Source organism: Mauremys mutica, chromosome 2 (genome assembly GCF_020497125.1).
Source record: "Mauremys mutica isolate MM-2020 ecotype Southern chromosome 2, ASM2049712v1, whole genome shotgun sequence".
In the NCBI taxonomy this organism is placed as follows: domain Eukaryota; kingdom Metazoa; phylum Chordata; order Testudines; family Geoemydidae; genus Mauremys; species Mauremys mutica.
Window position 1 is genome coordinate 45,494,793 of NC_059073.1, and position 13,719 is coordinate 45,508,511.

The window sequence follows — 13,719 nt, forward strand, 5'->3', positions numbered from 1 at the left end:
AAACTACAATTTTATTGTGTGTTGCTGCAAAACACACTTGTATTTGAATTTAAGACAGAGATGGCCCTCTAATAATTTGTTACAACCCTAGCATTGCAAACTTTGCTGCTGCCAGGCACTTTAATTGAAAAATAATCCCTGACTTTACAAATTTAATGTAATTTGTATCAAAACTATATATGCACTGACTTGCTTGAATTAAAAAAAAAAAAAATGAGCGAGAGAATAAGAAATGTTTGGAATGCATCAACCACCCTGTTAAGTTTTTAAAAAAAATCACATTAGCTTCATTTAACAGAGGGTGATACTGATGGTCCTGATCTAGGTAAGTATGAAGTACATGGCGCTTTCCAGAATTAATAGAAAGCTAAATATGGATATTTTTATGTTGGAAAGATTAAACATTTCTAGTCTTTAAAGGCAAAGCTGCAGAAAAATCAAATCTCTGTGCTTGAAGCAGCCATTGACACTGATACCAATTTCACCAGGCCCCCACAACCACTTCAGTTTACTTGAGAGAATATCACAGTCTGAAAATTGGAATAGCCGCGTGTGGAGATGATGGAAGGAGGAGACATGCATCAGGGCCCTAATTGTACCCTGAGTGATCACTACTTGTAATGAGGTTGAGTAGTGTCTGCATAAGAGAAACTAAAACTAATTATTCCTCAAAGAAGGTTTTTAATGATTTACGGTTCAGGGTGTGTGTGAGAGCCCGATCAAAGAGAGATCTCTTTTAGGTCAACACACATATACACACACACACACACACACCTGCACCTTTGCATCTCTTTATACATTATTTGTTGGCTGTGTTCCAAAGCAGGTCTACCAATTAAGGTGGACAAATGTCTTAGTGTGGTATTTTGCAGTTGTTTTGATCTCATGAATTGTGCACCTGTGCCCAGCTCATCTTTTCTTTATGCGTCCAGTTGTCCTAATTGTGGTCAATTTGCTAGACTCAAAAACATTTGAGTCAGCCTAAAGAAGTACCCCGCTGTAACACGACCTGATATAACATGGGTTTGCATATAGCACGGTAGCAGCCGGGCTCCGGCGGCGCTTTAAAGGGTCCGGGGCTCCGATTGCTGCGGGGAGCCCCGGCCCTTTAAATCACCACTGGAGCCCTGCTGCCGCAACCCCGGGACTGCGGCAGCGGGGCTCGGCCGGCAATTTAAAGGGCTCGGGCTCCCCACGGCGGCCGGAGACTGGAGCTCTTTAAATCACCACCGGAGCCCTGCTGTTGCTACCCTGGGGCTGCGGCAGCGGGGCTCACCGGCGATTTAAAGGGCCCAGGCTCCGGCTGCTGCAGGGAGGCCCGGGCCCTTTAAATCACTGCTGGAGCCCTATTGCTGCTACCTCGGGCCTGCGGCAGCGGGGTCCGCTGGTGATTTAAAGGGCCCGGGGCTCCCTGCGGCCAGAGCCCTGGGCTCTTTAAATCACCGCTACCCCGCTATAAGGGCATCTCACCTACAATGCGGTAGGGATTTTTGGCTCCCCACGACCGCGTTATATAGGGGTAGAGGTGTATCTGATTGCAGTGCATAGTAACCACAAGTCCTCATCTAATTTCACAGAGCTTCCTTTTTGCTTAATCTTAGTCTATAAAGCTTCCTAGCTGGTTTTGCTTATGCTTGCAGGATTTTATTGCACTCACTCTTTGCAGCTCCCGGAAGTTTGTGGCCTAACACTGCTTGACAAGGCTTATGCTTGCAGAGAGGTCTACAATTAAGCTTAACATTGATAATGCTTATACAATACTTATTACATTAATCACACCATGCTTTCTTGTCAGATAACCAAACTGAGTTCTTAGATTCCTATGGAGGAGTGATCAGATATTTTCCCCACTTATTACTAGCAGTACACAGAGCACTTGCTTATTGTCACAGAGAGGTGGCTGGTCAGGCAATGCAGGCTCCCCCCATATCCATCTGCTAACTTGCATTAAAAGGGAGCTAAAATATATTGTTTTTATCTTTTTCCATATAAGCCATTTCCATGATTGCCACAGGCATATTATGAGATTGCAAATGGGATCATGAGTGGGAGGAGAGAAGAGGAATGGTCAATGAGACAGTCCCTTTCTTGAGATGTGGTCCACTCCATGGAAATAGTTTAGGTACTTCAATATCTAAATGTATGCTTATATTCAGTTATAAGAGGATAATTCACAGCAGTTTTAAAAATATTTGGTACAACAATTTCCAGATGATGTTACGTTTGTTCTGTTTTTTTCTTGGTATTGTGATCTACTTGAATCTGTTTTCACTTAAATGAAAAGCCTTGTTGCTACTTTGTTTTCTTAGTATGAAAGGTTATTCAAATTCATATGCTTAATTATTAAAGGATTTGATGACATTTCTGATTTCACTTCCTGCAGTTGAATATTGATGTTAAGGCAGTGATACCCACTGTGTGGTCTTAATTAATTGCTAAACATAAGTAAATAAATTATTATTTTTAGGTACTGGATATAAATCTAAAGACCTTGAAAGTCTTGATGAAGGTCAAACGCTGATGATTGGAGGAAAAGAAATTGAAGTGATGGGTATAATTTCAGCAGAGGACTTTAATAGTGGCAAATGTTTTCAGACTGGTGTTGGGACGTCCACCACAGTCCCAATTGCTTCTTCACAAAGTACCCTGAAACCATTCTGTAGCCCATTCAAAAATGTCTGCAAGCCAAGCACTAAAGAAAATCTATTTAAAGAGTCTCAGAACTACAAACCTCGCCATGATCCAAATGCATCAAGTAAGATTTAAAATTCTGTTATTTATTTAACTATCCACTGTCCTTTTGTAAGAAAGCTCAATGTGTAAACAAGGTTTTTATGTTCCTTACCCAAGTACTGAATGAGAATCTAGAGTATCCCAGTGAAAATCAAGTTTAACCAATAACATCACAGCATGATTCTGTTCTACAAGTGGCAGGTGTGCTGTAAACCATGAGGTTGGAGGCTGTGTCACTGACATTTGAGAAAGAGTTAGTATTCTAAAACAGTCCATATACCCTAGAGTGTCTTATAGCACAGTTTTTTATAAATATTATTGATGACTATAAAAATTGTTTAAATCAGAATGGTTCCGAAAATAGACTAGTGAAGAAAAATGAATGTACTGAAAAGAGAAACTGACTAGTGCCAAACATGCTAGAAAAGTTCTAGTTTGCCACCAAGTTCAACGGAGTGTTGAGAGACTACACCAGCATGGTAGTTGCTGTGGACAACGAGCAGTGAAGAGGTTAAACAAAGTTAGAAGAATTGCTTTCAGGGGAGTCTGATTCCTCATAGCCACCAATGTGCAAACACAAAAGTAACTAAAAGTAACCAAGTTCAGTGAGACATCTATTGCAGGGAAAAAAGTTCTGTAACACAATATTATAGTTACTTTTGTGCTGTCATCTCATTAAATTCCATAAGTTTAAGGAGAATCAGATCATGTGAGTATTTGTATGGGAGAGCTCCAGTGAACACCTGGTAGTTTCAGGAAGTGGTGTTGAATATTTAGCAGGTTGATATCTTCCATCTGTCTTTGATAAGCCAGTGGTGCAGCCTGCTGTTTAGGGACAATATTCTGGAGAAGGCGCCATGTTTCAGATGAGAGAAAAACACTAAGTATATTAGTGTTATCAAACTAAATGATGTATAATTTTAATTTTTTTAAAATGCACCTGAACCACAGCTTAGCATTCACACTGCAGTTTGTTAAACCTCATCCCATTTCTTTCATTTGTATGTCATCTGAGATTATAAGGTCTTCAGTGCTGGCCCATGTCTTCCTACCTCTGTAAATTGCCTACCCACACTAGCCTTATACAAATAAATAATAATAAGATCCTCTTATTATCTTATGGCATTTTTTGTAAGAATAGACCAGTGTTCTGGTCTGATTCCAACTGTATGATGTTCTGTCTCCCTGAATTCCCTGCTGTGGTTTCAAGATGATATGAGATTACTGCCCTAAATTGCTGTGTAGTGCTGCTATGTTCAACCGCAGAGTTGGCTGCATTTTGTCTGTTTCTGCAGTGCTGTGGGTTTCTCTCCAATTTTTGTTTTTTTTGGGGCCCAATCCTGTGACGGATTTGAGTGCCTCCTGCAAGCTGAGCCTCTCAACTCCCATGGAAGTTGAGAGCACTCAGAACCCCACAGGATGGAGACCTTTAATCTATAAATTAGTATGAGTAGGGCGTGATGTGTCTGTTCACTGTCTTGTGTTGCTCAATATTAACCCCTTCTAGTGCTGATAGACACCAAAGTATTCTGCCCATTCCTCTGTAGTCTTTGAGGAGGAGCGGGGATGATGAAAATCTGTAAAATATATATATAATGAAAAAGAAATAAAGGTTAGCCATAGTGTTCTGATAAACACTATTTTGAGTAATTATGTTCTGTACTCCTTGCAGTTTTAGTTGGATGAGGTATTTTTCCTCATTTCTTGTCCTAAACTATTATTGTTGGTAATCCTCAATTGAACAGCTGCTATAGTTGATCCAAAAGGTGGCAGATTGTAGTAAGTGATGGATGAAGTGGTTCTTATATATATATTAAACTTTTAAAGTACTTCTGAAACCTTTAGGATATAAGGCAGTGTTTTAATATTTTTTTATTATTATTTACATCAACACTGTATCTATGTACTCATAAATAACAATAGCAGATGTTGGTCTTTATATTCTTTGTCTAGAAGTGACCAATATGTTAAAAAGCAATTTTCAGCAGTTATTGAAGTCTAGCAAATAGTTACTTGATATAGTTACCTTGGAAAAACAATACCTTTTGCTTATGAAGTAAACACAAATTCTCTCTTACCACATCTGTGTATATTTTGAACTTTAAGATTCTTTAGTTATGCCACGTCCAACTCCAGATCACCAGCGGATGTTCAATAAGGCTGGTTTACCTGTGGTAGATGTAGTTGTGGATCCTTACCTTGTAAATCATCTTCGCCCACATCAGAAAGAAGGAATTGTATTCCTGTATGAGTGTGTGATGGGAATGAGGTAGGAGAATAACTGTCCTGATAATTTTAACTCTGGTAATTTTTAGCTTGTTTAAAAAACACACCCCAAAACTGAGATGAATTCTGTATTTCTCTGTTAGAAGAGAATGGTTGAATTATCCTATAAACCAGTGGCTCTCAACCCGTGGGCCGCATGCGGCCCAATTAGCACACAGCTGCGGCCCAGCTGTATGCTAAAGGGCGGCAGGGTTCAGGGCCTGGGCTGCCGCCTGGCACCCTGCATCAGGGTCTGGGATCAGGGCTGCCACCCAGCACTGCCCAGCAGGGTCCAGGGTAGGGGCTGCCACTATGTCCCACACAATAGGGACTGGGGTCGGGGCTGCTGCCCGGCCCCACCCAGCAAGGTCTGGAGTTGGAGTCATGGCTGCATCCGGCTCCACACAGCAAGGTCTGGGGTCAGGGTCAGGGCTGCTGTCCGGCCCCGCCTGGCAGGAATCGGGGTTGACAACCGGATCGAGTTGGGGCTGCCTCCCGGCCCTGCACAACAGGTTATGGGGTCCCTGCCACTCAGCCACACCACTGGGGCTCTGGTCTTCTCCCCACTCTGTGGAGGGGTCTTTGGGTTGTGGGCGCTGGGCATAGCAGTGTTGCGGTGGGGGGCTGTGGTTCTCAACCTGTGGCCCAGGTAACACATTGTGACCTGAATATGCAGCCCACAATGATTGATAGGTTGAGTCCCACTGCTGTAAACCATCTGATCCAAGCCAAAGTGCAGTGCTGGTTGGTACCTCAGAAATTTTCAGTCTAGTATAAAGGTACATTGATGTACCACTCTGTTGAAAAATTACTATATTACTTTTACACTTGTTACATCAGCTTTATATACTATAGGCTGCTTATGGTATTTTTCATGTGCTTTAACATAAATTACTTAAACGTTTTTAATATGAAAGAATTCAACTAAGATCTCTAACTCTGAATGATCGATATGTTAATCTAGTAACGAAGCTGAGTTTCACACAGGCATATAGAACTTTTTGTTTAACTGAATAAAAAACTGCAACAGATCATAGTAGAAATAAATAGGTTTTTATATACTTTAAAAAAAAAACATATTTGCCAGATCAGAATGCAAATAATTGCAGGGTTTCCTTTGCATTACTAAATTGTCATTATTTCTTACAGACTAAGTGGCAGATTTGGAGCTATTCTTGCTGATGAAATGGGCTTAGGAAAAACATTGCAATGCATTTCGCTTGTCTGGACTCTCCTACGTCAGGGGCTGTATGGATGCAAACCTATAATAAAGCAGGCACTGATTGTCACCCCTGGGAGTCTGGTGAAGAACTGGAAAAAAGAATTTCAGAAATGGCTGGGAAGTGAAAGAATCAAAGTGTTTACAGTTGATCAGGTGAGATTTATATTCAAAAAGGTCAAATCTGGCTCAAAATAAATAAAAAAAAATCCATCATTCCAAGTAAGCTGTTTTTTAACAAGCAAATATTTGTCTACAGTGTTTGCAGCCAAAACATTGCAGGAGGGAAATGTATGCATGAAAACTAAAAGTGAAATTGATTAGAAACTGACTAGTGTACTTTAATTGTCCAAAATTAGAGTAATCCAAAAAATAAAGAAGTGAAATAGTGAAAAGAAAACTTCAAAAAATAATTATTATTACTCTGACATGTTGTTTGTAACAAATATAAGGCAATTTATTTTCAAAAATATAATTCCATGTAAGTGTATTTGTATGAAGTAACAGAGAGAATACTGCCTTTTAAATCTGACCTAATATCTGTTGTGAATAGATTAAAAGTTAGGCCTGGTCTACATTTAAAAGTTAAGTTGACATAGCTGCGGTGTTTAGGGGTGTGAAAAATTTGCCTCAGCAGCATAGCCGCAGTGCCATAGCTTTGCCACAGTAGCATCCATAGTGTAGATATGGCCTTAAACACTTCCTTTTTGGCAGTCTTCCTTCATGGTCTGTATGAAATAGTGAGTCTTTTAGATGAAATGAAAGCTCTTTTTACAAGTATTTTTATATGCTTTACAAAACTTTTAATTTTTTCCATGTGTACCTCTCTTTTGTTTTTTCTCCTGATTTAGCATCCAGTCCTGCTATGGTGCTGAACATACATATCTTCCACTGAAGCCAGTCTAGATGTCTGTTTAACTTGTATATCCTCTTTGCTTCCATCACTTTCCTTAGAGTAACTGATTTCAAGATGTGGAACTGAAGTGAACTGATTTGACAGAAATTGTCTGTGTGGCAGTAACTGAGTTTGACCAAAGTAAATGATCAGCTGTGTTAGTTCTTGAGAGAGCAGTTTTGGTGCAAAAAAGATTCAGTGTAATGCAAAAAAAAAGTTTACCTAAAGAGAGATTTAGACGTTGACGCACATTTTCTCTCAATTGTTAGGGGTTTTTTTTATAACACTGTTATATTGAATTTATTGGCAATTAAGGTGACCCAAAGTGACAGCAACATATTTTTCTTTTCATTTAAATCCTTCTAACATTCTTATTCATCTGGTTGAAGCCAATGGGATTTGAGGGAGCTTGGCAGTTTGTAAGATTGGGCCCCTAAAAAGCAAAGAAAACATTGACATGCAAAAGTGAGATAACAATACCACTTGCCTACAATATAATGAAGTATTTTTAAATAGTAATTTCCTGTTTATCTTATAGGAAGAATGGCAATTATCATACTAGTGGATTATATGAAATATAAATTTGAGGGAGTGTTGTCATTATCAGTTTCCAGAATACTACTACTACTTTAAAAAGCAAAATGCCTACAATAATAATAAAAAATAATAATTAATAATGAAAATGTGTGCTACTTGAGTCACTGAGATGTTTATCATTTACACTTCACTGAAATCAGTGGAAAGGCTTCTATTGACTTCAGTGCCCATTGAACCGATGCCAAGAGAGGTGTTCAGAGTACAGGAGTGGGAACCAGGAACTGTGGAGGTCTCATATTAACTGGCAGTTGCTCCATGTGTAGCTTAAACTTTTCATCTCCGTGTTTGCATTTGTAAAATTGGGGTGTACCTGGGCAGCCACCTAGCCATTTCCTGATTGCCCCCTCATGGCTGTTGAAGGCTCTTCTGCAGCCTGCCTCTGGTTCCCCTCTTTAGAGCCCCTTAAAACTTTAATATAGTCTTGTGACTAACACTAACACACACACACACACACACACACCCCACACCCCACATCTGGGATTGGTTAAATAATAGAAATCACTCAAGACAGTCCTCAAGGTCCTCAAAATAAAGTCCATCATTATAGCCTAAAAGTTCATACTCAGCTCAGGCTTTTCTGCTGCACACAGAACTCTTCTTCTATTCCAATCTGCTCTTCACGAAGCTGCCACTTCTACGCCTTCATAGCGAGAGCTCAGCATTCTGTTCTGGCTTCCTTCTTCCATCAACATCTCTCTTCTGAGAGAAGGCAGCATATATAGTAACTAGGCTTAAAAGGCCAGAATGCTCCATTACAGGGGGTTATAATACCTACCTGCCATACAGAAATGTTGAGAGGATGAATGATTGTTTTGAAATGATTGCAAAGAGTACTGTTAATTCCATAGTTCGTCATATACCCATTATATCTGACCATAGCATGTGATAGGGTGTAATGAATAAATAGGGTTGCTAACTCAGTGGATCAGATCATTTGGATCCAGACTGAGTTGTCTGTCTCTGGTAACTGAGCTTTGGCTGGAAGCAAAAAACATGATTTTAAAAATTCTGGAGTGTTGAGGGAGCTTCAGGCTGTAGGTTATGGGTTGAGCCAGGTGCTTTGTAGTTGGAGAAGGCCAGCAGGGAAGTACTGCCTAACTCATGGTGGAGATTATCATCACCTCCCTCCAGGAAGAAAGGATTTTGGCTTCCCTTAGGAAAACAAATTGTTACGGTTCTAGTGAAGAAACCATCCATTGCTTTGGACCATCTTAACTATCATTCTGTATCAGACATCCTTTTCTTGGGAGAGCTCACTGGAAAATGTGTTGACCTTTCAGGTCATGCTGCAAGATTGGTCTCTTGGGTTTCAGGTAGGAGAGGTGCACTGAAAGATTTGAGGTGGTTGACTGTAGGATGTTAGTTAGTAGTAGTATAGTTAATATTAACTGCTAAATGAGCCACTTGGGATATAAAGTAGACTGTTCTATTAAGTGGCTTTGGGCTGAAGAGTCTCTTGTTGCAATTATTTTTGTCCATATATTTCTGAATTTTTGACAGATAGAGATCATAAGCCTTTGGCTAGTCTATGGCATGTCTGACTGGTCCAATGAGACAAAAAGATTTCTATGGACAATCAAATAGGTATGGTGCAAGGATTTAAATTAAAAGATGTGTCATTTTATAAGTCGTATGCAAATGTGACTACTGTAACCATCTAATCTGGCAAAAACTTTTTCTTGTATTATATTGAACTTTTGTTTGATTTAGTGCCCCAGTGCTGTTTTCAAGATCTAAAACCTCTGATTTTCCCTTGGTGCTCAGACTCAATTATATCAGACACGCAATTTGTATCATGTCACTTTTCTTTATTTCTAAACCTTGAAATTAGTAACTAAGGAAAGAGACCACAGCAAAGAGTAAACACGAGTTAAACATACATGCCGATGCCTTCTGAAGGAAAAAGGAATTAAAGGTTCAAAACAATAGGCCCCATAGCTTTTTCCTGACTGTCAGTAAAATATTTTGGGATAGACTCTCTGCTGGATACAACAGAGCAGGAGTGTTGTCAAGGAGCTGGTTATGGCTCCCTGATTCTCTGTCTCCCCAGCTTCTATGCTGCCCTAACTTATTCATGCTAGGTATGCTCTCCTAGGGTTACCAATGTTATATGGTTCATAACAGAGTGAGGACTATTTGATTGAACTGAAATAGGTAAACAGAATGTGGCAAATTTATTACAAGATCACAGCATAAACTGGTGTCTACTGCATCTTGTGATTCCCACTGTAAATGTACTGGGAGTCGCTTGGGCTTTTTCATTATCTCCATTATAATTATCAATTTGAAACTTACCCACAACACCAGGGTTAAGTAGCTGTTACCCCAGGTCTGTAGTTTTCACCTTCATAGTAATGTGCTTTAGTAGACTTCGATGTACTCGAAGAACAGTGAGCTGCCAAGCAGAGTCTGGCTGGGAAAGCATTATCTAAAGTTGTTTCTGTATTGCCATGTCGGATTCCCACATTTCTTTTGCAAATTAAGAGGGAAGAAGTAGTCCTAGCCCCCTGGGGAGATGGGGAATGACTCATGTCATGCATAGGGACCTGCACATCTCCATGGAACATGTTTGCTGATCATGGATGGATGCATATCCAAATTTTATATCTAGAGCACTGCAAATTTGTAGATATATGCAAATTTTGTATTCTTGCAGGGCTCTAGTCATGCAACAGAAATTCCTCCTGAAACCAGAGAATCAGGGAACAGGGTTGAGGCGCTCCAAAGAGAATTGGCTGTGTGATGCAACTTTTATTTATGCTCTACAGGATAACAAAGTAGAAGAATTCATCAATTCCCCACTTCATTCAGTTCTGATAATCAGTTATGAGATGTTGCTGCGCACCGTGGACCAAATTCAGACTATAGAATTTAACCTCCTAATCTGCGATGAGGGGCATCGTTTGAAAAACAGCTCCATTAAGACAACTACAGCCCTCGTCAGTCTGTCCTGTGAGAGAAGAATTATCCTGTCTGGTCAGTATATTACAAATAGCCTATTTTATAGCTAGATGAAAAGAGCTAACTTTGGTGAGTATGTGAAAGAAAGTTGCAAGTTATACAAGTATGAAAATTTTGGCAACATTATCAGACAGTGTTTTTATAGAAATCAGCATAAATTCTGAGTCAAGTGTAAAAGTATAATTATGCAGGCTAAAAAGGAATTTGAAGAGAAACTAGAAAAAGACACACAAACAAAGAGTAAAAAATTTGTAAATACATCAGAAGCAAGAAGCATATCAGTGGGGCCAATGCACAGTCAAGGTGATAAAGGTGCAAGCAAGAAAGACAAGGCTGTTTGCATCGGTTTTCACTGCAGAGGATGTGAGGGAGATTCCCACACCTGAGCCATTCTTGTTAGATGACAGTTCAGAGGAACTGTCTCACGTTGAGGTATAAATAGAGAAGGTTTTGGAACAAGTTGATAAATTAAACAGTAATAAGTCACAATGACCAGATGGAATTCTGAAAGAACTCAGATATGAAATTGCAGAACTACTGGGTTGGGGCTGGGGATGAGAGGTTTGGGGTGTGGGAGGGGGCTCAGAGCTGGGTCAGACTGTGAGGTTGGGTGCAGTCTGTGAGGGCTCCAGATAGGCTCTGGGGTGGGGCCAGGGATGAAGGGTTTCAGGTGCGGGAGAGGTGTGGGCTCTGGGATGGGGCAGGGGATGAGGGATTTGGGGTGCAGGCTGCCCCAGGGCTGCAGTGGGGAGAGAGGACTCCCCCCCCAGCCCTCTCTCGCTTCAGCAGCTCGGGGCAGGGAAGAGGTGCCTTTCCCCAGCCGTGACAACTTCTGTGGGGCTGGGCTGGGCTGAGGAAGGGGCTCCTCTCCCCAGCAGCTCCAGCAGGCCTGGACCCAGCTGGGCTGAGGGAGGGGCTCCTCTCCCCTGGCCGTGACAGGTCCATGCTGGGGCCGGCGGGGCGGGGCACCTCTCCCCACCGCAGCCCTGAGCCCCTGCACGGGGCTTAATAGTCGGCCACGCAGCTTAGAGTGAATTTTAGGCCTGCACCAATGAAACTAAATAAGTTGCCTCACCATTTTAGTTAAATCATACAACTTTTTTGTGTTGACAAGACCTGGGTTCTGATTCCTAGCTGGAAACACTGCTCTGCCTCTGGGTGATTAACCATTGGAACAAACTAGCAAGGGAAGTGATGTATTCTCCATCTCTTGCTGTCTTTACATCAAAGATATGCTTTGGCCAAACACAAGTTATTAGGGTCAATACAGGGATCAGACCAGATGATCTAATTCTAATGGTCCCATGTAGCCTTAAAATCCATGAAACTATGAATCTGTTAATGTTGCATTCTGTTGCCTTCTGGTTGATGCCTGGAGCAACATTGATTACATATCAGAAAGGCCTCCATTTAGACCATCTAAGTTTGGAGGGACTATCATTGCATAATAGGACCTTTGCAGGAGGGAAAATTAAAATTAAAAAAAGACTTAAAAATATTTCTGGTTTCTTAGTTATTTTGTATTGTGTTTTAAAGTTAAACTGTCATCTTGGAGAGAAGCCCTTGTACTGTATTGTGAACAGCTATAACCCAACTGGTTGCAGGAGATACAGCTGCATTTGTTCAAAATAAGAATAACCTTGCAAATGAAGCTACAGTCTTAACTCTTTTTTTTTCCCCTAGGAACACAAAATCTGAAGCAGAACAAATAGTTCTTCGAGTGCTGGTCCGTATGTGTATTCCATGTGTGGGTACACATGCACTCCATGTGCCTAAGACCAGAGATTTTTGGCAAGTAGTTTCCATTTATCCGTGCCTATACATCTGGTCCTTGTGCTCCATGGTCAGGGTATAAAGAGCAGTGTGGATCAATGCCTTTTCAATTCCTTCTCCCCACCACATGGCCTGAGTCAGAATTCTCTGTCCGAAACTATTTTCGCATATCTTTCAAAAATCTGTAAATATTAATTATATAGTTTTAGTATTTTTAATCTTTTAGTGTTTTTATACTCTAGTTAATATAGTTCAGTTTTTCCACCTCTCAGGGATCCTTTCTGTGGGGAGAAGGACTATATCCAGAGGCTTAAGAACTATATCTTCTGACCCTGTTCCTTCGTGATCAGCGATGAACACTAGTGCTACCTTTCTGCCTTGGGGAAGCTCACATCTCTGCCAAATGCAGCATCTGCGGCTCCTTCCTTCCCCAACCCTGTGAAGGAGGAGAGCTTCAACTGAGGAAATACTTCATGGAGAAGGCCATGAGACCCCAGTTGGATCCAAGCTGGGAAGACTCCCTCTGTACATCAGTCTCAGACTACAAGTAGCACCTCTCTGAACACAAGCGCAGAAACAGGGACCAGAGCTGTGAAACCAAAGAAGTAACTGCCTTAGCCTCTCACAAGAGTAAAGGGGATGCTCATAAACACAAGGACAGATCCCCCTCCAGATCTGCTCCTAAAAAAAGGACCCTACTCCATCCAAGTTAGATGCGTCCTTGCACATGGTTTGTAGCAACTGAGGTTCACTTGAACCTCCCAACCATGAGGAGAAAGGTACTGATAGAGCCTATTAGGCTCTGTGTTCTAGGTGGTCAGGCCTAGTGGTTGGAGAGTGGTAAAGAATAGGTACCAAAGGTTGAAGCCATACATAGAGTCAGGACCAGGCTGAGGGCAGTGCTGAAATCAGGGCCCAGGGAAAAGCTGTGGCTCAGAACCAGGATCAAGAGCAGGCTGGAAGCCTGGGGAGTCTGTAACACAATGAGGCAATAGAAGGTTTCCTAGCCAAGTAGTGCTGTTGCACAGATTAACTAGTAGCTTCGGCAATCAGGATGAAATGTGTGTGTGCATGGGGGTAATCTGACTGAGGACCTTCCCAGGGATTGGCTGCCTCAGTGTGCCTGAGAGATGAGTCACTGGAGGGATGAGTCATTGTAGCTGAGCATGGAGCCCTGATCTAGTTGTGGGTTTGCCTCACAATTCCAAGTATGGCTCCAGCTCATAAGCCAAAGGATAGGCACCTGCAGACACCAACTGGGAGCTCCAGGTTATAG

At 41.3% G+C, this 13,719-nt stretch overlaps 1 protein-coding gene across 9 annotated transcripts in view; it reads left to right on the forward strand.

The window, feature by feature from the left end:
• RAD54B (RAD54 homolog B) overlaps window positions 1-13,719 on the forward strand; it is a 131,012-nt gene that overhangs the window by 74,500 nt on the left and 42,793 nt on the right. For all 9 annotated transcript variants that reach the window (XM_045007509.1, XM_045007501.1, XM_045007502.1 and 6 more), the window contains 4 exons: window positions 2,468-2,755; window positions 4,840-5,002; window positions 6,148-6,373; window positions 10,478-10,685. In XM_045007509.1, the coding sequence (XP_044863444.1) occupies window positions 2,468-2,755; window positions 4,840-5,002; window positions 6,148-6,373; window positions 10,478-10,685 (885 nt within the window). The remainder of the gene's footprint in view (window positions 1-2,467; window positions 2,756-4,839; window positions 5,003-6,147; window positions 6,374-10,477; window positions 10,686-13,719) is intronic.